The sequence below is a fragment of the Salvelinus namaycush genome, chromosome 21, assembly GCF_016432855.1.
Source record: "Salvelinus namaycush isolate Seneca chromosome 21, SaNama_1.0, whole genome shotgun sequence".
NCBI classification, from domain to species: Eukaryota; Metazoa; Chordata; class Actinopteri; order Salmoniformes; family Salmonidae; genus Salvelinus; species Salvelinus namaycush.
The window spans coordinates 2,993,472-3,017,574 of NC_052327.1; the positions used below are offsets into that span (position 1 = coordinate 2,993,472).

Here is a 24,103-nt window from a genome sequence, read left to right on the forward strand (position 1 = left end):
CATGTTTTAGTTCTACAGTTTAGTTCTGCTATGTAATAATGTGGACCCTAGCATTGATATCCCACCCACTGACCTCGGTTGAGAGGAAAGACCAGGGACCTCCATTTCACCTCATTGAATGAGATGCCTAATCTGTGAATGTGTAAAACCCTGCCTCAAACAGCTGCAATTCTAACATGTAAACGCAACTACCATACAGGCATAGCACGCACACACACGGAGAGAGAAAACAGATTGGTTGTTTCATCATCCTGGTAGTTTTATTTGGTTGGTGGAGTGTATCGTAAGTATATCCAGATGGCACAGGTGGCTCTTTACAAGGGTTATTTTTTTTGTATTTCGTCCTTCGTTACTTTTCGTTATCAGTCGACCATGATTGTCCATTATAGCCTCACGTGGAAGTCTTGTCACATTTTCGTAGACTAAAATGAAAAGTAATTTGTGTTTGTCATAGTTTTTCAGGGCATCTTGTTATCATTAGTTTTAGTCTGGGGAAAAATAGGTGATTTGAGTATTTTGTCTCATTGCTTATAAAATGAACACTCCGCTTTACAATGTGAGCTCTTTCTGCACGCCCCACAGGGTCTCGGCGCTGTTGATCAGCTGCTTCTCTTCCTCGGGCTTCAGGGTCATGTGGATGACGTCGGTCAGACCACTGTTGCCCAGCACGCATGGCACACTGAGGAACACCTCGTCTTTCACACCGTGCATCCCCTGAGAGGGAGGGAAGAAGAGAGAGTCTGATTAGGGATGGATCACAAGTGGAGTGGCGGTGGGTGTAATATTAGTGTGTGTGTCTCAAGTCCATACATCTGTGGCCTTGATCTGTTTGACTATGGTTGGTCCAAATAAAGCTATCAGATATGTCTGTATTTATGTATAAAGAGCCAACTTAATCCTTACATCTTCAGTCATAACACACATTAGGTATACAGTGTAGCAAATAGTTTTCTTGAAAAACATTCATAGAAATACTTTATTTGTGAGCGCTGACTGTCTTTTTCAGTCAAGTTGAGTTCGCCTACCGCTATGCTACAACAACCAAAGATCCGTCTATCTTCTTTCAACCCTCTTAGACCTAAAGGTTTTTGGCCCGTTTGTTAATACATTATACCATCTGCTCTACTGTATTCTTCCCCTGATTGGAACCACCAGGAGTGTAATGGATTCAGCACACTCTTAGCTACGAGTAGTATGGTAGTATCTAAATTAGTGCACTCCCTGTAAGTCACCCTGGATAATATATATTTTTTTTTCATATAAAATGAAAAATGTAAATGTTTGGCATCAAGGCACATGTAGAGCATGGCAGATGGACTTCTTACCTTGACCAGGGTGGACACGGGGTGAACTTTGTGGAGGTTCTTCAGGATGCTCTCAACCAGGTCAGCGACAGACATGCCGATAGCCCAGGAGGTGTAACCCTTCAGCTTGATGACCTCATAGGCACTATATGACAGAGAGAGACACGAGGAGAGGAGTTTGTAACACATTTAAACTGTAATTTCGTAGGAAAAGTGCATAGTTTTTCCTATTGTGAATGCTAAGAACTACTACAGGAAAATACATTTAGAAAACAGCAGTGACAAATGCCCTTGAAACTAGTTATAAAGTGGGTTGTGAATCACTTATATTAACTTGTAATTAATAGTTATACCTTTACAGTCTGCAGCGTTGCATATCAACAACTTAACTGTTTTAGACCTAGATGCCAGGTGCAGTAAACACGTAACACAATGGCGTAGTCAGTACTTACTGTGCTACTTCCAGCATGTTTCTGGCTCTTAGCCTAGGGTCAAATTCCATCCTCATTCCTCCAAGCTCTATTGGATTTGATTGGGAGTGAAGTAATTTATTCTCTACTTCTATTATTGTGTTATTTATTGATTCATTTGGAGTCAAACTCTAAGGACCAGTTTCCAATTAGGCCTAATCCTGGACTAAGAATCTATTTTTTGGTGTGGAAGGGGGGGTATCTATCGGAACTTGTCCAATAAGAAATGGTAATTTTCCTTTTTAAAACGACCCTCGACAGATGTACACTATATATGCACAAGTATGTGGACACCCCTTCAAGTTAGTGGATTTGGCTATTTCAGCCACACCTGTTGATGACAAAAATCGAGCACACAGCCAGCCATGCAATCGCCATAGGGGATTCTGCCCTGGTCAACTGTAAGTGCTGTTATTGTGAAGTGAAAACATCTAGGAGCAACAACGGCTCAGCCGCGAAGTGGTAGGCCACACAAGCTCACAGAATGGGACCGATGAGTGCTGAAGCACGTAGCGTGTAGAAATTGTGTGTCCTCGGTTGCAACACTGACTACCCAGTTCCAAACTGCCTCTGGAAGCAACGTCAACACAAGCACTGTTCGTCGGGAGCTTCATGAAATGGCTATCCATGGCCAGGCTTGTGTGTGGCTGCTCAAGATCACCATGCGCGCAATGCCAAGCGTCGGCTGGAGTGGTGTAAAGCTCGCCACCATTGGACTCTGGAGCAGTGGAATCACATTCTCTGGAGGGATGAATCACCCTTCACCATCTAGCAGTCCGACGGGTTTGGCGGATGCCAGGAGAATGCTACCTGCCCCAATGCATAGTGCCAACTACAGTTTGGTGGAGGATGAATAATGGTCTGGAGATGTTTTTCATGGCTCTGGCTAGGCCCCTTAGTTCCAGTGAAGGGAAATCTTAACGCTACAGCATACGATGACATTCTAGAGGATTCTGTGCTTCCAACTTTCTGGCAACAGTTTGAGGAAGGCCTTTTCCTGTTTCACCATGACAATGCCCCCGTGCACAAAGCAAGGTCCGTACAGAAATGGTTTGTCGAGATCGGTGTGGAGGGACTTTACTGGGCGGCACAGAGCCCTGACTTAGACTGCAACCCTGGGCTAATCATCCAACATCTGCTGCCAGACCTCACTAATGCTCTTGTGGCTGAAAGGAAGCAAGTCCCCGCAGCAATGTTTCAACATCTTGTGGAAAGCCTTCCCAGAAGAGTGGAAGCTGTCATAGCAGCAAACGGGGCACCAACTTCATATTAATGCCCATGATTTTGGATTGAAATGTTTGACGAGCAGGTGTCCACATACGTTTGGTAGTGTAGTTGGAACAGATAGCGATGTGTGTTTATAAGACTCACCCATCAACCACCATCTTGTGGAGATGCTTCCAGTCCTCCTTGTCTGCGTCTGTGCCCATGTGTGGGTTTAGGCCCTTCAGGGAAACACCAGCAACGTTCACGCCACTCCATACGGGCACTGGGAGTAAGAGAAGAGACAGGTATCCAGTCAGTTACCTTTCAGTCATAGACCAATGTCCATGAAGGTTTTCCACAATATGGTATGGACAGAGAGACAGTTCCGGAGTGGATTTGAAGCCATAGCCAACATACCACTGGAGTCTCCGTGCTCTCCAATGATCCAGCCGTGGCAACTGGAGGGGTGAAGGTGCAGCTTCTCGCCCATAAGGTGGCGGAAACGACCGGAGTCCAGGTTGGTGCCGGAACCGATGACGCGGTGACGGGGGAAACCGCTCAGCTTCCAGGCCACGTAGGTCAGGATGTCAACTGGGATAGGCAGAGGAGAGAAAGGAGAAGGGGGGGTTACAAATGTTATCACAATTTGAGTTAAGAAAACAAACCCTAACCATAACCATACCCCTTAAATTCCATTTTCATATGTATAAATGTTCACTATATAGCCAGCGTTGACTTTGCTGATTGGAGTATGGACCGTAGTTGTCAGGAAAAAGACCATGCAGTTGTTCCTGATAATGTAACCTGGCCCTGGAGAGCTACGGAGTGAGCAGGCCAGCACTAACATCTTATTCAAACCTGTCAATGACTTCGCACAATGCTAGAGTAATGATCAAGTCACTGGATCATGTTTAACCAAATGACTCCCTCCATCCCTCCCTCCTGCCCTCTTGTACCGGGGTTGGAGACGACCAGCAGGATAGCATTGGGGCTGTACTTGACGATCTGGGGGATGATGAACTTGAAGATGTCAACGTTGCGCTTCACCAGGTTCAGACGACTCTCGCCCTCCTGCTGACGAGCACCGGCGGTGACCACCACCACCTTGGAGTGGGCGGTTGTACTGTAGTCTGGAGTGGGGGAGGACACACACACACACAATGTAACCAGGGTTCGATTATATAACAGTGGGCAACTCAAGGTAAAGATGCACATTAAACACACACAAATACAACCTAGGGTTCCGAGCACCCACACAACAAATCAGTGTGTGTACACAACTTGTTTGTGCATATGTGTGTTTGTTTGTGTCTTTGTGAGTGCACACAACTCGTTTGTGCGTGTGTGTGCGTGTGCATAAGTGTATGACTCCTCACTCACCCTTATTACCCACGATCTTGTGGGTCTTGCAGAAGAGGCTGCCATGCTGCAGGTCCATGACCTCACCCTTCAGCTTTTCCTCCATCACGTCAATCAGGCACAGCTCATCGCACAGGTCCTGGGTCAACACAAGGCTTGTTAGGGTTCAGGAATATAATCCATATAGAAAAGGATATGGATATGATTAAGAGGCCGGTTTCCCGGACACGAGATGAAGGCTAAATCTTAGCCTAAAAGCAATTTCACCATAGAAACTGCTTGTTAGTCCCGGACAAGGCTTAATCTGTGTCTGGGGAAACTAGCTCTATAAATCCACTACATTTTACCACTACATTTAATAAAATAGAATATACTGTACATTTCAGACATGAAGTGCAATGCTGTATGCTAACCCCCCCATGTCATGAAAGATCCGTATAACCTGTCCTTGTGGCAAAAACGATGTGGGTAAAATGAAGCCCAAATTAAAAGTAAGAATCTCGGAGCATCGTAGCACCATTAGGTGCAAAAACTCGACGTATCCAGTTGCGGCCTACTTTTTGGAAGCGAACCACTCTATTTCGTCCCTACGTTATATCGGCATCGAACACGTCACCCTTTCTCGGGGGTGACCGTGACAATTTATGGTTAAAACGAGAGGCTGCCTGGATCTTTCATTTAAAGACCCTTGCTCCCTTCGGTCTCAACGTAGACTTTGATCTGAAGCCATTCTTGTGATTATTGTGATTTTGCTATTCATTGTAAATGTTTGTAGGCCTATGTAGCCAAATTGTATCTGTGATCGTATGCTATCCATTCATGTTTTTTACATGTTCTATTTATATCTGTAAATTAACCAATGATCTCAAGCCACACCCGGTCATGATTACAGACACTTGTGTGTCCTTTGAAACGATATAAACTAGGGACCTGCAGGGTTTGTCGTTATACCCTGATGAAGACAGCTTGTCTGTCGAAAACGTTGGTTATTAGGTTATTAAATTATTGCATCAGAGCTCCTAGTGTGTGCGGCTCTCCTTTTCTTGTTCAAGTTATCTAGCTGTGGCCATCTGGCTAGTATCAACAAGGGTTTTCTACAAAATAGCAACAACAGCGCAGATAGCTTTGAATCTAGACCACGAGCAATATGAACCAAAATGCATTGCCAAACAATGCTGCCACATTCTGGTTTGAAGTATTTTAGCAAGTCTGAGTGGCTGACGACTTCCAAGGTCTTTGCTGTGAGAAAACAAAAGAGATTGACTGCTGACACTCTGTCCAGAGGTGCGTAAGTACTGTCGGCATGCAAACGTTTAACAGTCCCCAAGGGTGTGTCTGACCTTTTTAAAGTTGGTGGAGTTGGTGCCACTTGGGTAATCCAGGCAGATGTTAGAGGGCCTTTTTACTGAAGAATGTGTTTGTTTGTTTTATATGATTTTATTTTGTTTTCATATTTTGTGTAATTTAATTCTATAGATATTTATAGAGTAATTGTTGTTTATTGATGTGTTCATGCAGGGCTCATCTGCAAAAGACACCGTGGTCTCAGTGACTTGCTGGCTGAATAACAACAAAAAATCTCTCCCATCCCCAATTCAGTTATTACTGATATCTACGTAGCACATTGATGTGAATCACACTGCTGCTCTCTCGTTTAGAAATGTATGCCTTGAGTATTGTGGTTGTTGTGGATGACTGTACACAATTGTATATTTTGTATTTTAACCCAATAATGGTTGTATTGAATAAGTTTAAGCTGCCTGTCAATCATTGTTTTTGCAACCCATGGACAGCCAGTGAAAAATGCGCTCTGGCAATAGCTGCATAGTGCGGATCCTAGCCTATGGTATTAAAGCTTGAGGGAGTTCCTCCCTTCTAAACTTCTGTGATATTGTGCTCCATACTGTCAAAAACGAGTTTACTTTAAGAAGACCACGAGTGGAGCTTTAATTGCTCAATCTAATTTTGGAAAATATGTCCATAGACCTAACGTAACATGCTCAAACACCTTTGAAAGACTTAAACAACGGCAAATTATCGAGATATCAAAGTGTCACCAACAAAAATGTAAACAATAGGCCTGTAGCAAATGCAGCATATGACATCAATACATTTTTATGTGCAAATCGGTAGTTCTTAAAGCATGCCATTCCATGAGAGCAGCATTTATTTTTCAACTTTAAGCAATGAGCCCAATCAGTCCTGCATGACAAAAAAAATTAACAGAGTAGGCTAATAAGTCCTTAGCTGACAGAACTTCACTCTATGGAAGTCAGATCTTAGTTCTTAATTGTTGGCTTATGGAAAATGTATATTTCAGATTTTTTTAGATGTAAAAATATAGCCTAATCATATTATTATCTGTAGTAGAAAGCAATGGGTTAAAATAAGGCTCCATAACCAACCCATAAATTAATATGTAACATCCATTTATGGCCAGCTATGTTAACTCTAACACTGATTTATCCTGCAATATATGTCGTTCAATTGGTAATATTCATTTTTGTATTCTTCTAATGCCTCGTAAGGGAAAGTAATCTAAAAGTAATCCGATTTCGTTACTGAATTTGTGTAATCCAAAAGGTACGTTACTGATCAAAATTTGGGACACTAGTAACTGTAACGGATTACATTTAGAAAGTAACATACCCAACCCTGATCACACCTTACCCCCTCCATCCATCCCTCCATCGGTCTTACCTTGAGCAGGACGCTGACTGCGGAGGCCATGCCAACCATGCCGACGCCAACCACTGTCACCTTGTTTCGGGAGCCAACGGGCTCACCAGCCAAGACATGGGTGATCAGCTTCTCCTTTGTGGTCATCTGAGAGACATAAAGAGGAAGAGAGAGGGTCAGTCTGATCCCCTCAGCTTTCCTTCAGTACTTCCTCTCAGAGCAAGAAACAGCACGGTGCTCTGGTACCTACTTTTCTCTACTGCTAATACGAATAACTGCTAATACAACTCTCAAAACAATTTCTTCATTGGTATAATGTACATCACTCCACGCCTCTACACCATGCTAGCTAATATGTGGTGAGAATTCTGGCACAAAATGGTTGCGTGCATCATCATGGTGGTGGATAAGGTGAGTTTCCCCCTCAAAGCAGTTTGAGTACCTCAGTTCGTAGAAAGACACTATATAAATCCAATATATTATTATTAGATGATCACAAAGCTGTGAAACCTATTGTTATTCTTAGGTTGTTTTCTTTTTCTTGACATGGTCAAATAACTCAAGTGTAGATTTAACTTTTTTCAAAAAAAATTCTAAGCTGAAGCATTACAGATTCCGCAACATCAATTTTAAGTTAATTTCCGATTTGAGCTGACATATGCAGCTTTTACCATGAATGCAGTCTCCGCTAAAGCGTGAATATTGCCTTTACATTTCATTTACACAGCTTCTAAGGAAATATAAAGTTGAAGTCTGACATTTACATACACTTAGGTTGGAGTCATTAAAACTCGTTATTCAACCACTCCACACATTTCTTGTTAACAAACTATAGTTTTGGCAAGTCGGTTAGGACATCTACTTTGTGCATGAAACAAGTAATTTTTCCAACAATTGTTTACAGACAGATTATTTCGCTTATAATTCACTGTATCCCAATTCCAGTGGGTCAGAAGTTGACATATACTAAGTTGACTGTGCCATTAAACAGCTTGGAAAATTCCAGAAAATTATGTCATGGCTTTAGAAGCTTCTGATAGGCCAATTGACATAATTTAAGTCAATTCAAGGCGTACCTGTGGATTTATTTCAAGGCCTACCTTCAAACTCAGTGCCTCTTTGCTTTACATCATGGGAAAATCTAAAGAAATCAGCCAAGACCTCAGAAAACAAATTGTATACCTCAACAAGTCTGGTTCATCCTTGGGAGCAATTTCCAAACACTTGAAGGTACCACGTTCATCTGTCCAAACAATAGTACACAAGTATAAACACCATGGGACCACGCAGCTGTCATACCGCTCAGGAAGGAACGTACTTTGGTGAGAAAAGTGCGAATCAATCCCAGAATAACAGCAAAGGACCTTGTGAAGATGCTGAGAAAACAGGTACAAAAGTATCTATATCCATAGTAAAACGAGTCCTATATCGACATAACGTGAAAGGCCGCTAAGCAAGGAAGAAGCCACTGCTCCAAACCGCCATAAAAAAGCCAGACTACGGTTTGCAACTGCACATGGGGACAAAGACTGTACTTTTTGGAGAAATGACCTCTGGTCTGATGAAACAAAAATTGAGCTGTTTGGCCATAATGACCATCGTTATGTTTGGAGGAAGAAGGAGGAGGCTTCCAAGCCGAAGAACACCATCCCAACCATGAAGCACGGGGGTGGCAGCATCATGTTGTGGGGGTGCTTTGCTGCAGGAGGGACTGGTGCACTTCACAAATAGATTGCATCATGAGGGAAGAAAATTGTGGACATATTGAAGCAACATCTCATAACATCAGTCAGGAAGTTAAAGCTTGGTCGCAAATGGGTGTTCCAAATGGACAATGACCCCAAGTATACTTCCAAAGGACAACAAAGTCAAGGTTGGAGTGGCTGGAGTGTTTGCGGACATATTCAATCTCTCCCTAACCCAGTCTGCTGTCCCCACATGCTTCAAGATGTCCACCATTGTTCCTGTACCCAAGAAAGCAAAGGTAACCGATCTAAATGACTATCTCCCATAGCATTCACTTCTGTCATCATGAAGTGCTTTGAGAGATTAGTCAAGGATCATATCACCTCTACCTTACCTGACACCCTAGACCCACTTCAATTTGCTTATCGTCCCAATAGATCCACAGACAATGCAATCGCCATCGCACTGCACACTGCCATATCCCATCTGGACAAGAGGAATACCTATGTAAGAATGCTGTTCATTGACTATAGCTCAGCATTCAACACCATAGTACCCTCCAAGCTCATAGGTGTCTCTTGAAATCGAGTTGTTCACCAGGTGAGGTTGGTTCCGGCGCCCCCTCGAAGCCTGATTCCGGATGCATAGACACGGGGTTGGCAATTGCTTGCTTCGTGGGCCATGCAGGGGGTGATCAATCAGCCCCCTTGATTTCTCACAAGCCCAAAACAGTCCTGGCCGGAGGACCCGTCGAGACCTGGCACGTCCAGCAGATGGAGCCACCGCCGCGATGAAGACTCCGTCTGCCTCGACGAGTCTCCCCCGGTGGCTTGTCCGCGGTACAATACAGTATGTAAATCTTATCTACAGTTGAAGTCGGAAGTTCACATACGCCTTAGCCAAATACATTTAAACTCAGTTTCACAATTCCTGACATTTAATCTCAGTAAAAATTCCCTGTCTTAGGTCTGTTAGGATCACCACTATATTTTAAGAATGGGAATTGTCAGAATAATAGTAAAGAGAATGATTTATTTCAGCTTCTAGCATCACATTCCAGTGGATCAGAAGTTTACATACACTCAATTAGTATTTGGTAGCATTGCCTTTAAATTGTTAAACTTGGGTCAAATGTATTGGGTAGCCTTCTAGATTTAGGCTACTACATGGTACTCACATTTTCCCTATATGTATCATGAGGTTGCTACAACCTAGCCTAATGAAAGTTTACAACACAGGTTTTTCAACACAATCGGCAGAATAAATACACCCCTGATCACACGCAAACACAGTTAACTTTCATAGCAGCCACATACAAACATCATGATCATTTTGCTCATTTTAGAATTCCTCCTTGCATCTATGGGTTCTCCACTTCTCACCTTTCCCCTTTTCTTGTGGACTTCAGTGCACAACACATCAGTTGTCTGTGACCAGGTGAAAAAACCTTTCCAAGCCAAACCTTCATATATAACCGCTACGCACAGCCTACATCATATTAGCTAATGTCATAAGTAGTCAACATAGCTACTAAAACTCACGCATTAGTAAACCTGCTACAATCTGTTGTTCTGCCCCTGAGCAAGGCACTGTTCCCCGGGCGCCGAAGACGTGGATGTCGATTATGGCAGCCCCCTATTACTTCTCTGAATCAGAGGGGTTGGGTTAAATGCGGAAGACACATTTCAGTTGAAGGCATTCAGTTGTACAACTGACTAGGTATCCCCCTTTCCTTTATTTACAATCATGCAGTACAGTGTACTGTCAGCGAGCAGTTTAGCAGTTACACCGGCGGGCCCCGGTGGCAAAAAGTTAATTACACAAAGCTTACCTTGACTTAGAAGAGCTACAGTGTTGGATAGGCATAGCCAGCTAGTTAAAATACCATCCCTTTCTGTTTTAGCCGGGTGTTTGAATACACTAAACTAGCTAGCTGTATTAGCTAGCTTCTCCTTCATTTTTAAAGAAATGAATTTGTTCAAAACTGTTCAACTATTATCTATCTCTCGCTTTGATTGAACTACTCACCACATTTTATACACTGCAGTGCTAGATAGCTGTAGCTTATGCTTTTCATCCTCTGATCCTTTGATTGGATGGACAACATGTCAACTCATGCTGCAAGATCTCTGATAGGTTGGATGACCTCTTCCGGAAGATGTCATAATTACTGTGTAAGTCTATGGAAGTGGGTGAGAACCATGAGAACCAAAATTCCTTATATTAAGCAGTGATTTTCTTGTTTTTTAAATTTACGGATAGACGGGCACACTTCAACACTCGGACATCAGTTACAAACTAAGCGTTTGTGTTTAGTGAGTCTGCCAAATCGGAGGCATTAGGGATGACCAGGGATGTTCTCTTGATAAGTGTGTGAATTAGACAATTTTCCTGTCCTGTTAAGCATTCAAAATGTAACTAGTACTTTCGGGTGTCAGGGAAAATGTAAGGAGTAAAAAGTATAATATTTTCTTTAGTAATGTAGTGAAGTAAAAGTTGTCAAGAATATAAGTAGTAAAGTATAGATACCCCAACAAACTACTTAAGTAGTACTTTAAAGTATTTTTACTTAAGTACTTTCCACCAGTGGTCTGTTCTGGACTTGGGGATTGTGAAGAGACCTCTGGTGGCATGTCTTGTGGGGTATGCATGGGTGTCTGAGCTGTTTGCTAGTAGTTTAAAAAGACAGCTTGGTGCATTCAGCTTGTCAACACTTTTTACAAAAATAAGTAGTGATGAAGTCAGTCTCTCCTCCACTTTGAGTCATGAGAGATTGACTTGCATGTCATTAATGTTAGCTCCCTGTGTACATTTACTGGCCAGCCGTGCTGCCCAGCTCTGAGCCAATTGTAATTTTCATTAGTCTCTCTTTGTGGCAGCTGACCCGACTACTGAACAGTAGTCCAGGTGTGACAAAACTAGGGCCTTTAGGACCTGCCTTGTTGATAGTGTTGTTAAAAAGGTAGAGCAGCGCTTTATTATGGACAGACTTCTCCCCATCTTAGCTACTGTTGTATCAATATGTTTTGACCATGACAGTTTACAATCCAGGGTTACTCCAAGCAGTTTAGTCACCTCAACGTACTCAATTTCCACCTTATTCATTACAAGATTTAGTTGAGGTTTAGGGTTTAGTGAATGATTTGTCCCAAATAAGATCAAAAGCAGCACTGAATATCAAAAACAGCCCCCACAATATTTTTGTCAATTTCTCTCAGCCAATCATCAGTCATTTGTGTAAGTGCTGTGCTTGTTGAATGTACTTCCCTATAAGCGTGCTGAAAGTCTGATGTCTGTTTACTGTAAAATAGCATTGTATCTGGTAAAACACAATTTTTTCCAAAAGTTTACTAAGGGTAACAGGCTGATTGGTCGGCTGTTTGAGCTGGTGAGGTGGACTTTACTATTCTTAGGTAGGGGAATGACTTTTGCTTCCCTCAAGGCCTGAGGAGACACACTCTCTAGGAGGCTTAAATTAAAGATGTGGCAAAAAGGAGTGGCAGGCGATCTTGTTTGTGTCAAGAACTGCAATGCTGCTAGGTTTTTCACACTCAACAGTTTCCCGTGTGTATCAAGAATGGTTCACCACCTAAAGGATATCAAGCCAACTTGACACAACAGTGGGAAGCATTGGCCAACATCCCTGTGGAACGCTTTCGACACCTTGTGTAGTCCATGCCCCTACAAATTGAGGCTGTTCTGAGGGCAAAAGGGGGGGGGGGGAACTCAATATTAGGAAGTAGTTCCTAATGTTTGGTATACTCAGTGTATGTTCACATACTGTAATAATTTATTTGGCCCAGTCAGAATCAGCTGCGAAGGGCTTTTTAAATTCAGACAGGAGCCGAAGTTGTTGTTTTTACCATTTCCGCCTTGCTCAAGTTGTAGAAATACTGGGGTGTTGTCGGCGTAAATGTGTCAGCATGTTTGAGGTGTTGGCAGCTGCTTAGGCTATTCTCGTTGAGCAGTGGGAACACTCTCCATCGCTGTTGTAATCTACTGGGAGGCCAAAATGTTCGCCAACTGGAGATTTAAACGATGATGGGGAATCCTCTTGGTTTATCAACCCCACGACTCGCCATCTTACAGAACTAGTTCCCGGCTGCGCCTCACAAAAGGACAGTGAATTTTGATTTCAACGTGCACATAGGATCTAGTTGTTTTAATGGAATAGCCTGATGTTTTTTCATCTCAGATTTACTCAAGAGGCAGACAATGGAGCGTAGGCATAACCTAAAGGCCTAGTGTTGGCTGCTTTTCCTTCACTCTGCGGTCCGACTCATCCCAAACCATCCCAATTTGGTTGAGGTCGGGGGATGGTGGAGGCCAGGTCATCTGATGCAACACTTCATCACTCTCCTTCTTGGTCAAATAGCCCTTGCACAGCCTGGAGGTGTGTTGGGTCATTGTCCTGTTGAAAAACAAATGATAGTCCCACTAAGCCCAAACCAGATGGGATGGCGTATCGCTGGAGAATGCTGTCGTAGCCATTCTGGTTAAGTGTGCCTTGAATTCTAAATAAATCACAAACAGTGTAACCAGCCAAGCACCCCCACACCATAACACCGCCTCCTCCATGCTTTATGGTGGGAAATACACATGCGGAGGTCATCCATTAACCCACACCGTGTCTCACAAAGACATGGCGGTTGGAACCAAAAATCTCCAATTTGGACTCCAGACCAAAGGACACATTTCCACCAGTCTAATTTCCATTGCATGTGTTTCTTGGCCCAAGCAAGTCTCTTCTTCTTATTGGTGTCCTTTAGTAGTAGTTTCTATGCAGCAATTTGACCATGAAGGCCTGATTCATGCAGTCTCCTCTCCTCTGAACAGTTGATATTGAGATGTGTCTGTTACTTGAACTCTGAAGCATTTATTTGGGCTGCAATTGCTGAGGCTGGTAACTCTATTGAACTTATCCTCTGCAGCAGAGGTAACTCTAGGTCTTCCTTTCATGTGGCGGTCCTCATGAGAGCCAGTTTCATGATAGCGCTTGATGGTTTTTGCAACTGCACTTGAAGAAACATTCAAGTTTCTCTTTGCTTATTTGAGCTCTTTTTGCCATAAGAAGAGCTCTTCTTGGTCTTTTGTCAATTATGGCTATCCTCTGTATACCACACCTACCTTGTCACAACACAACTGATTGGCTCAAACACATTAAGAAGGAAAGACATTCCACAAATGTACTTTTAAGAAGGCACACCGGTTAATTGAAATGCATTCCAGGTGACTACCTCATAAAGCTGGTTAAGAGAATGCCAAGAGTGTGCAAAGTTGTCATCAAGGCAAAGGGAGGCTATTTGAAGAATCTCAAATCTAAAATATATTTGACACTTTTTTTTGGTTACTACATGATTCCGTATATGTTATTTCATAGTTTTGATGTCTTCACTATCGTTCTACAATGTAGAAAATAGTAAAAATAAAAACAACCCTTGAATGAGTAGGTGTTCAAAAATGTTTGACCGGTAGGGTATATATTTATTTTGTATTATTAGTCCTTAGTTTCTGTCAGTTCAGAGGCTATTATGAACTGGATATTGTCAGCTTAAAAAAATATATATTTTCTATGGAGTTTTCTATTATCTTTTCTATGGAGTTATCATCCCCACATTGTTTAGTAACAAGGCATTTTCAACTCAATGACTTTCCTTTTACCATATTCAAATCCTATTTAAAATGTCTTGGTTGCTAACAGTAAGTTATTTTGCCCAACTCTGCAGGCCATCATCCAATCCTTATCTTCTGTTCGACCGACAGCGACGCTGGGTCTCCATAGCAATGCTTATCTATCTCCCACCCTCTGCCTGGACCTGTTTCTGGTTGCCATGGCTCACTATTATGGAGTGGCGATTGCATCATGGGCGCTATTTATTCTTCCTGGTTCGGGGAGAATGAGGGTAAGTGCTAGTAGGGGCCTGTTACCATCACATCACCTTGATGACTTAGCTACTCCAGCATTGTGTGAATATGGACACAGGCATGTACAGATCTTAATTATCACGGAAAACATTCCTGCGCAAAAGGAAATTCACATTTCGATACATTCAAGGAAAAAACACACAGTTCTCTTTCTCTCCATGCGGGGGCAGTCGAGTCATTCAGACCAGTGCCAGCTATCAAAATCATATTCCCTCTCTCGCTCGCTCAAAGGCTGAGCACACGGCTCGCGTGTATAATGTTGAGTCATCCGCATACATAGACACACTGGCTTTACTCAAAGCCAGTGGCATGTCGTTAGTAAATATTGAAAAAAGGAAGGGACCTATAAAGGGACCTCTTTATAACATGGAAATTCCCTCTACAATAGAAGCTTTATAAAAGAGTAACTACAGGGTGCCATTTAGCTATTAATTGGTGCAATTTGGAAAAACAATACTTTCAAAATGATGGGCATTAAGATAAGTTCCTGTTTCTACATTGCTTAGTGTTGCACAAAGTGATGATGTCGATATATAACATTGCCCATTGGAGAAGAGGTGTATCCAGTAGTAAAAAGAATACTTAGAGCTTTAATAACTGAAAGTGATACTGTACGAGAGAGAAAGAAAGTGGACAAGAGAGTGAGCGATACGGAGAGAGGGAGGGGAAAGAGAGAAGAGAGGGTATGGCGTATCCATGTGCTGGCACCAAACTTCACCATCAGTCTAAGTTCAAATCTTGGAGCCATCACACCTGTTACCATACTATTAATTCACTACTCGCCGAATGAGCCGGGGGTATTCACGTTTGATCTTCTACCGGTGAAGGACCGTTGCACGATGACATTATCATATATCGCGGTACAGTATACTGTGACATTCACTTTACTTGAAAACGAGAGTGTGTCCAAAATGGCACCCTATTTCCTATATAGTGCACTACTTTTGACGAGGGCCCAAATGGCTCTTGTCTAAAGTAGTTCACTATGTAGAAAATAGGGTACCATTTGGGACATGCTCATAGCCACTGTCGCCCGCACGTGGCTGGTAACAAGAGCACTTGAAAACCCAACCAACATGCCAGTGAGCACTCAGCGAGCTCCAATTGGTGTCAAGTGTCACAGCAGATGTTCACAGTAGGTCATTCATGTGCTCTGACCCTCAAGGCCCATGGGTTTGAATAGTCGTGTTATAGGTCATATGTCACCCATATGGTAAGAAGGCCAAAAAGATTATTAAGGACCTTAGCCACCCGAGTCACAGCCTGTTCACTCCACTACCATCTAGAAGGCAGAGACAGTACAGGTGCATCAAAGCTGGGACCAAGAGACTGATAAACAGCTTCTATCCCCAGGCCATCAGACTGTTAAACAGCCACCACTAGACGGCCTCCGCCCAGTACCCTGCCCTCTGCCCAGTACCCTACAGTCGTGGCCAAAAGTTGAGAATAACACAAATATTAATTTTCACAAAGTCTGCTGCCTCAGTTTGTATGATGGCAATTTGTATATACTCCAGATTGTTATGAAGAGTGATCAGATGAATTACAATTAATTGCAAAGTCCCTCCTTGCCATGCAAATGAACTGAATCCCCAATAAACATTTCCACTGCATTTCAGCCCTGCCACAAAAGGACCATCTGACATCATGTCAGTGATTCTCTAGGTGTGAGTGTTGATGAGGACAAGGCTGGAGATCACTCTGTCATGCTGATTTGAGTTTGAATAACAGACTGGAAGCTTCAAAAGGAGGGTGGTGCTTGGAATCATTGTTCTTCCTCTGTCAGCCATGGTTACCTTCAAGGAAACATGTGCCGTTATCATTGCTTTGCACAAAAAGGGCTTCACAGGCAAGGATATTGCTGCCAGTAAGATTGCACCTAAATCAACCATTTATCGGATCATCAAGAACTTCAAGGAAAGCGGTTGAATTGTTGTGAAGAAGGCTTCAGGGTGCCCAAGAAAGTCCAGCAAGCGCGAGGACCGTCTCCTAAAGTTGATTCAGCTGCGGGATCGGGGCACCACCAGTACAGAGCTTGCTCAGGAATGGCAGCAGGCAGGTGTGAGTGCATCTGCACTCACAGCGAGGCAAAGACTTTTGGAGGATGGCCTGGTGTCAAGAAGGGCAGCAAAGAAGCCACTTCTCTCCAGGAAAAACATCAGGGACAGACTGATATTCTGCAAAAGGTACAGGGATTGGACTGCTGAGGACTGGGGTAAAGTCATTTTCTCTGATGAATCCCCTTTCCGATTGTTTGGGGCATCCGGAAAAAAGCTTGTCCGGAGAAGACAAGGTGAGCACTACCATCAGTCCTGTGTCAGGAAGCATCCTGAGACCATTCATGTGTGGGGTTGCTTCTCAGCCAAGGGAGTGGGCTCACTCACAATTTTGCCTAAGAACACACCCATGAATACAGAATGGTACCAACACATCCTCCGAGAGCAACTTTTCCCAACCATCCAGGAACAGTTTGGTGACGAACAATGCCTTTTCCAGCATGATGGAGCACCTTGCCATAAGGCAAAAGTGATAACTAATTGGCTCGGTGAACAAAACATTGATATTTTGGGTCCATGGCCAGGAAACTCCCCAGACCTTAATCCCATTGAGAACTTGTGGTCAATCCTCAAGAGGCGGGTGGACAAACAAAAACCCAAATTCTATCAATCTCCAAGCATTGATTATGCAAGAATGGGCTGCCATCAGTCAGTATGTGGCCCAGAAGTTAATTGACAGCATGCCAGGGCGGATTGCAGCGGTCTTGAAAAAGAAGGGTCAACACTGCAAATATTGACTCTTTGCATCAACTTCATGTAATTGTCAATAAAAGCCTTTGACACTTATGAACTGCTTGTAATTATACTTCAGTATTCCATAGTAACATCTGACAAAAATATCTAAAGACACTGAAGCAGCAAACTTTGTGGAAATTAATATTTGTGTCATTCTCAAAACTTTTGGCCACGACTGTGCTCTGCCACTTAGTCACTGTCACTCGCCGGCTACCACCGGGTACTCTACCCTGCACCTTAGGGATTTAACACTGGTCACTAATAAGTTTGACATTATTATTTATCCACATCAAGTAACTCTACTACTGTACTAAATGTTTGATTTTAATAAAATTGTTATTGTGTGCTTATTTGACATTTACTGCATTGATTGATAGGAACTAGGAACATAAGATTGTCGCTGCACCTGCGATAACACCTGCTAAGTGTGTATGCGAGAAATAACGTGTTTACGAACTCGTCTTCAGGCAGTGCCAGTCTTTAAGGAGTGGGGTAGTCCCACTCCCTTTGCTCTCTATCCAATAAACACAGAAAAATACAAAGTAGATAGGAGAGAAAAAGTGTTAGAGAACTGTGTCAGATTAAAACCCATGCTCACAATGGTAGTACACCGTACAGTAAATGTTATCCAGAGGCAGCGGCTTAGACCACTGAACCACCCCTGGCCAGAGTGTGCCAGTTCTGACTCAGTCCGACGACCGTCGGACTATCTGTTGCTCCAAACATCTGTGTCAAAGTCTTGCCTATCTGCCAGCCTCTAATTTATATTTCTGCTGTGTGTCATGAAAGACACCTGACAAGACTATGTGACACCGCTTGTTGTTGACATGAAAGCAATGAGAGACTGGCCCAGTTCAAATAGTCTTCATATCATTCCTATAAAATCATGTTAGATCAGCTACTTTTGTAAGGATTGGAAGGAAAGAAGGAAGAATGTATTTGAGCATATTCGAACAGGGCCAACATTTTTAGCCTGGTCCCAAATCTGTTTGTGCTCTTGCTAAATCCATTGTTAATTGTTCAAGCCAAACATGACAATGAATGAGTAACAAGGAGGTGGCATGATAGCACTCAGGCTACTGAGTCTTAAACTCTGTACATATTTCCTGTGTAATCATAATGTTGCCATATAAATGCACAGTCAGTAATGTCAAGTGATCACAGGTCTTCCAAGAAGGTACTAGTTGTTCAATAGTGGGCTATTATCCCAAAGGAAAAAAGCACTGTATGCCATCAATGTAAATATGGTTCAGCCCCCCCCCCCCCCCCCCCCCATAGAGGTGACGATTAGGGTGCAGGATAATCATTGGCACGAGCCACTTGGGCATGGATGCGAGAGTTCTTTAAAAGGATACATTCCACTGCTACCATTATTTAATTACCCGAGTAAAGCTATAAAACAATGTATGTTGGCATAAACTCAGTGCAGAACTATGATTTAAGCATACGCACATCAAACCAAGTGGTCTTGTGCAGGAAAGCTAATGAACTAACATTACCAAGATGCATAGCAACACAGATGGGCATGGCTCTTGGCACAATCTAGTCCTTTTTTTATTGTCTGAAAACATATAGCAAGCTCTTCATATCTGTCAGTTTGTGGCAGTCCCATATGAAATAAAACAATTTAGCAAATTAGTAATATATATTATTTGTCAACTTTAGTGGATAAGTGGAAATGTACAGAGCTTAGAAATATTGGCAAAATAAACTGGATAATAATTAAGACCTTCCATAATAAGGACATGTTGTACTATTAGACAGTAGCCTAGTTGGCCATTTCACAAATGTATCCTTTGATCAATAACCAGCCTATTTACTATTAGGTCTAGGGCCTATTACTAGTCTTATTCAAAATGTTTAGCATAAGCAATTAAAATGCTTAATACAGCAACAGGCTGCATACAGATTGAGGTAGAGCAGTAGACTATTCAGAGCGAGTTACATTTCCTCTAGGTTACCATAATTACCACTATTACTGTACATCTAACCTTTTCGCTGGTTATAACCAGACTGTAGTTGCCCAAATGAACCACCGTAAAGAAAAATCACAAAAGTCTGGCAAACACGCAGTGCGCTGTATCAAGAGCCTCATGTTCTCATACTCTTTCCACATTCAAAGACTTGCACAACTGGAGGAAATGTGTATGCCTGCTTTTACAACAATTTGTGATAATCTAGTTTTCGATCATCTGCTTCCTGGAAACCAATCACTGAAAAAGCTTAAGAAACTGCTAGCCAATTGGTACATGTGATACACCCCTCTCTGTGAGCGCAAGGCATCTCCATCACTTAACATTGTAGCAATAAGTAAGCAGAGTATACTTCTCAAGTTCAAGTCCACCTAGTCAACCTCAAGTCACCGTACGCCTATCAGCTGTAAAACATGACCATTGATCATGCCCTTATGAAACTTTTATATTTCACTTCATAAACCAACTACTGCAGGCCATTATTCCCAGAATTTCACCAAAACGCATAACATCTTGTCTGACGTTTTCCCATTAGGCCTACTTGATCACAAAATCCGATGTCTCACCTTGAAGGTTTAGTTTCGTGAAAGTAATGTGGAAACAACACTGAAATGCGAGTTGGAATGACTTTGGCTGGCCTCTTCCCTGGCTGGATGCAGCTTTTCTGTGGCACTGGCGTGTGTGGGGGAGGTTCCTGGTATTTAAGCAGCAGAGAGGTGCACGGTAGACGCTGCGTGATTACATGACACACTGGGAGGGTCCCCGGTGTCCCGTGTTAAATGTCATGTCCATGCTGAGCGAATGTGCTATGGGATGGAGAAGCCACTCACTGTGGCACAAGGAACGGGGCGGGGTCAGCTGTGGGCAGGCTCGCCAACGACTAGCACACAGCTCAGACACCAATGCATACTGTACATGCCACTAAGGGTCTCTTCACAGTCCCCAAGTCCAGAACGGACTCTGGAAAACGCACAGTACTACGCAGTGACATGACTACATGGAACACTATTCCACATCAAGTAACTCATGCAAGCAGTAAAATCAGATAAAAAAAACTGGTAAAACTACACCTTATAGAACAATGCGGACTGTGAGGAGACACACACACACAAACATCCATATGCACACACAAACACATACATCAGGACACACAGTCCACACACATAAATGTAAGTTGGTATTACAAATGTTGTATTTTACATATGTGGTGGTGTAATGTTATATCAACCGTTTTATTTAATTATAATTTTTACCTTAATTTGTTTGGAACCCAAGAAGAGCATATACTGGGAAAAAAGGCAGCAGCTAATGGGGATCCTTAATAAATAAATAAAATTGTAGGCACTAACTCCGCCATACTTAGTTGGACAAAGCCTATGTGTAAATGAATGATGTTTTTGGATAAACACAGACCATACAACTACTGACCACAGCTGCTGACTACAACTACTGACCACTACCACAAAATTAGGTAGAACAAAAGATTAAGATCTGTTAATCCTGTGTTTAATCCATGTGGTCGTGTGGTTAAGGTCAGTCATTGTGGTCAGTAGGTGTGTGGTTGTGATCAGTAGTTCAGTAAATTTAGAACCAGAAACAGATATAGCCCTTGGTTCTCTCCAGACCTGACTGCCCTTAACCAACACAAAAACATCCTATGGCGTTCTGCATTAGCATCGAACAGCCCCCGTGATATGCAACTTTTCAGGGAAGCTAGAAACCAATATACACAGGCAGTTAGAAAAGCCAAGGCTAGCTTTTTCAAGCAGAAATTTGCTTCCTGTAACACAAACTCAAAAAATTTCTGGGACACTGTAAAGTCCATGGAGAATAAGAACACCTCCTCCCAGCTGCCCACTGCACTGAAGATAGGAAACACTGTCACCACCGATAAATCCACTATAATTGAGAATTTCAATAAGCATTTTTCTACGGCTGGCCATACTTTCCACCTGGCTACCCCTACCCCGGTCAACAGTACTGCACCCCCCACAGCAACTCACCCAAGCCTTCCCCATTTCTCCTTCTCCCAAATCCAGTCAGCTGATGTTCTGAAAGAGCTGCAAAATCTGGACCCCTACAAATCAGCCGGGCTAGACAATCTGGACCCTTTCTTTCTAAAATGATCTGCCAAAATTGTTGCCACCCCTATTACTAGCCTGCTCAACCTCTCTTTCGTGTCGTCTGAGATTCCCAAAGATTGGAAAGCAGCTGCGGTCATCCCCCTCTTCAAAGGTGGGGACACTCTTGACCCAAACTGCTACAGACCTATATCTATCCTACCCTGCCTTTCTAAGGTCTTTGAAAGCCAAGTCAACAAACAGATTACCGACCATTTCGAATCCCCACCATACCTTCTCCGCTATGCAATCTGGTTTCAGAGCTCGTCATGGGTGCACCTCAGCCACGCTCAAGGTCCTAAACGATATCTTAACCGCCATCGATAAGAAACAATACTGTGCAGCTGTATTCATTGACCTGGCCAAGGCTTTCTACTCTGTCAATCACCACATCCTCATCGGCAGACTCGACAGCCTTGGTTTCTCAAATGATTGCCTCGCCTGGTTCACCAACTACTTTTCTGATAGAGTTCAGTGTGTCAAATCGGAGGGTCTGTTGTCCGGGCCTCTGGTAGTCTCTATGGGGGTGCCACAAGGTTCAATTCTTGGTCCGACTCTCTTCTCTGTATACATCAATGATTTCGCTCTTGCTGCTGGTGAGTCTCTGATCAACCTCTACGCCGACGACACCATTCTGTATACTTCTGGCCCTTCTTTGGACACTGTGTTAACAACCCTCCAGGCGAGCTTCAATGCCATACAACTCTCCTTCCGTGGCCTCCAATTGCTCTTAAATACAAGTAAAACTAAATGCATGCTCTTCAAACGATCGCTGCCCGCCTGTCCAACATCACTACCCTGGACGGCTCTGACTTAGAATATGTGGACAACTACAAATACCTAGGTGTCTGGTTAGACTGTAAACTCTCCTTACAGACTCACATCAAACATCTCCAATCCAAAGTTAAATCTAGAATTGGCTTCCTATTTCGCAACAAAGCATCCTTCACTCATGCTGCCAAACATACCCTTGTAAAACTGACCATCCTACCAATCCTCGACTTCGGCGATGTCATTTACAAAATAGTCTCCAATACCCTACTCAATAAATTGGATGCAGTCTATCACAGTGCCATCCGTTTTGTCACCAAAGCCCCATATACTACCCACCACTGCGACCTGTACGCTCTCGTTGGCTGGCCCTCGCTTCATACTCGTCGCCAAACCCACTGGCTCCAGGTCATCTACAAGACCCTATTAGGTAAAGTCCCCACTTATCTCAGCTCACTGGTCACCATAGCAGCACCCACATGTAGCACGCGCTCCAGCAGGTATATCTCTCTGGTCACCCCCAAAACCAATTCTTCCTTTGGCCGCCTCTCCTTCCAGTTCTCTGCTGCCAATGACTGGAACGAACTACACAAATCTCTGAAACTGGAAACACTTATCTCCCTCACTAGCTTTAAGCACCAGCTTTCAGAGCAGCTCACAGATTACTGCACCTGTAGCCCATCTATAATTTTGCCAAAACAACTACCTCTTTCCCTACTGTATTTATTTATTTTGCTCCTTTGCACCCCATTATTTCTATCTCTACTTTGCACATTCTTCCACTGCAAATCAACCATTCCAGTGTTTTACTTGCTATATTGTATTTACTTCGCCACCATGGCCTTTTTTTACTTTTACCTCCCTTGCTCACATTGTATATAGACTTATTTTTCTATTGTATTATTGACTGTATGTTTGTTTTACTCCATGTGTAATTCTGTGTTGTTGTATGTGTCGAACTGCTTTGCTTTATCTTGGCCAGGTCGCAATTGTAAATGAGAACTTGTTCTCAACTTGCCTACCTGGTTAAATAAAGGTGAAATAAAAAAATAAAAAAAATATTTTGTGTGCAATTGAACTCAAGCTTACGGACAATGTCAAATGTGATATAGCGACGCTCCTGAGTAATCTGTGTGCGCAATTACGCAGGTACTTTCCCGAAATGGACGGCACAAACAACTGGATTCGTTATCCCTTTCATGCCCTGCCTCCAGTCCACTTACTGATATCTGAACAAGAGCTGCACTCAGTTTCTTGCCTTGGCAAGTCGCGTTCTTAAGACACTGTTGCCCTTTGCAACCACGTACCTATGTGAGAGTGGATTCTCGGCCCTCACTTGCATGAAAACTAAATACAGGCACAGACTATGTGTGTAAAATGATTTAAGAGTGAGACTCTCTCCAATACAACCCAACATTGCAGAGTTATGTGCATCCTTTAAAGCACTCCCTTCTCATTAACCTGTGTTGAGTTATTCACCATTTTTGGTGAACAAATAAGGTTTTATATATAAGATGGCTAAATAAAGAGCAAAGTTATTGATTATTATTTGTGCCCTGGTCCTATAAGAGCTCTTTGTCACTTCCCACGAGCCGGGTTGTGACGACAACTCACACTCATTCTTATGTTTAATAAATGTATCGTATTGTGTGGCAGGCTTACAATGATGGCAAAAAACAACATTTGAAAGTGCGCTGACCCTGGTGCTAGAGGGGGTATGCAGCTGGAGATTGAATGTTTGAAGGGGTACGGGACTATAAAAGTTTGGGAACCACTGCTCTAAAACAACAGAGGTGGCTTATGGTAGAGAAATTAACA

General features: G+C 42.9%; 1 protein-coding gene across 1 annotated transcript; it reads right to left on the reverse strand.

Moving 5' to 3' along the window:
- Positions 1-234: 234 nt before the first annotated feature.
- ldha (lactate dehydrogenase A4) lies at positions 235-20,054 on the reverse strand. The gene is made up of 8 exons (XM_039017055.1): positions 19,961-20,054; positions 7,040-7,165; positions 4,361-4,478; positions 3,937-4,110; positions 3,398-3,571; positions 3,146-3,263; positions 1,326-1,449; positions 235-714 (listed from the first exon to the last, which is right to left on the reverse strand). Exons 2-8 carry the CDS (start codon positions 7,163-7,165, stop codon positions 550-552), a joined length of 999 nt encoding a protein of 332 aa, XP_038872983.1. The 5' UTR covers positions 19,961-20,054; the 3' UTR covers positions 235-549.
- Between the last annotated feature and the right edge of the window lie 4,049 nt (positions 20,055-24,103).

Bases quoted from the DNA above. Each gene is read 5' to 3' on its own strand.
- ldha (XM_039017055.1), bottom strand. From the start codon at position 7,165: ATGACCACAAAGGAGAAGCTGATCACCCATGTCTTGGCTGGTGAGCCC. The intron at 3,572-3,936 runs GTACAAGAGGGC...TGCCTATCCCAG, and splicing joins GCTGGTCGTCTCCAACCCCG to TTGACATCCTGACCTACGTG. The intron at 1,450-3,145 runs GTGAGTCTTATA...TCTGTCATATAG, and splicing joins CACAAGATGGTGGTTGATGG to TGCCTATGAGGTCATCAAGC.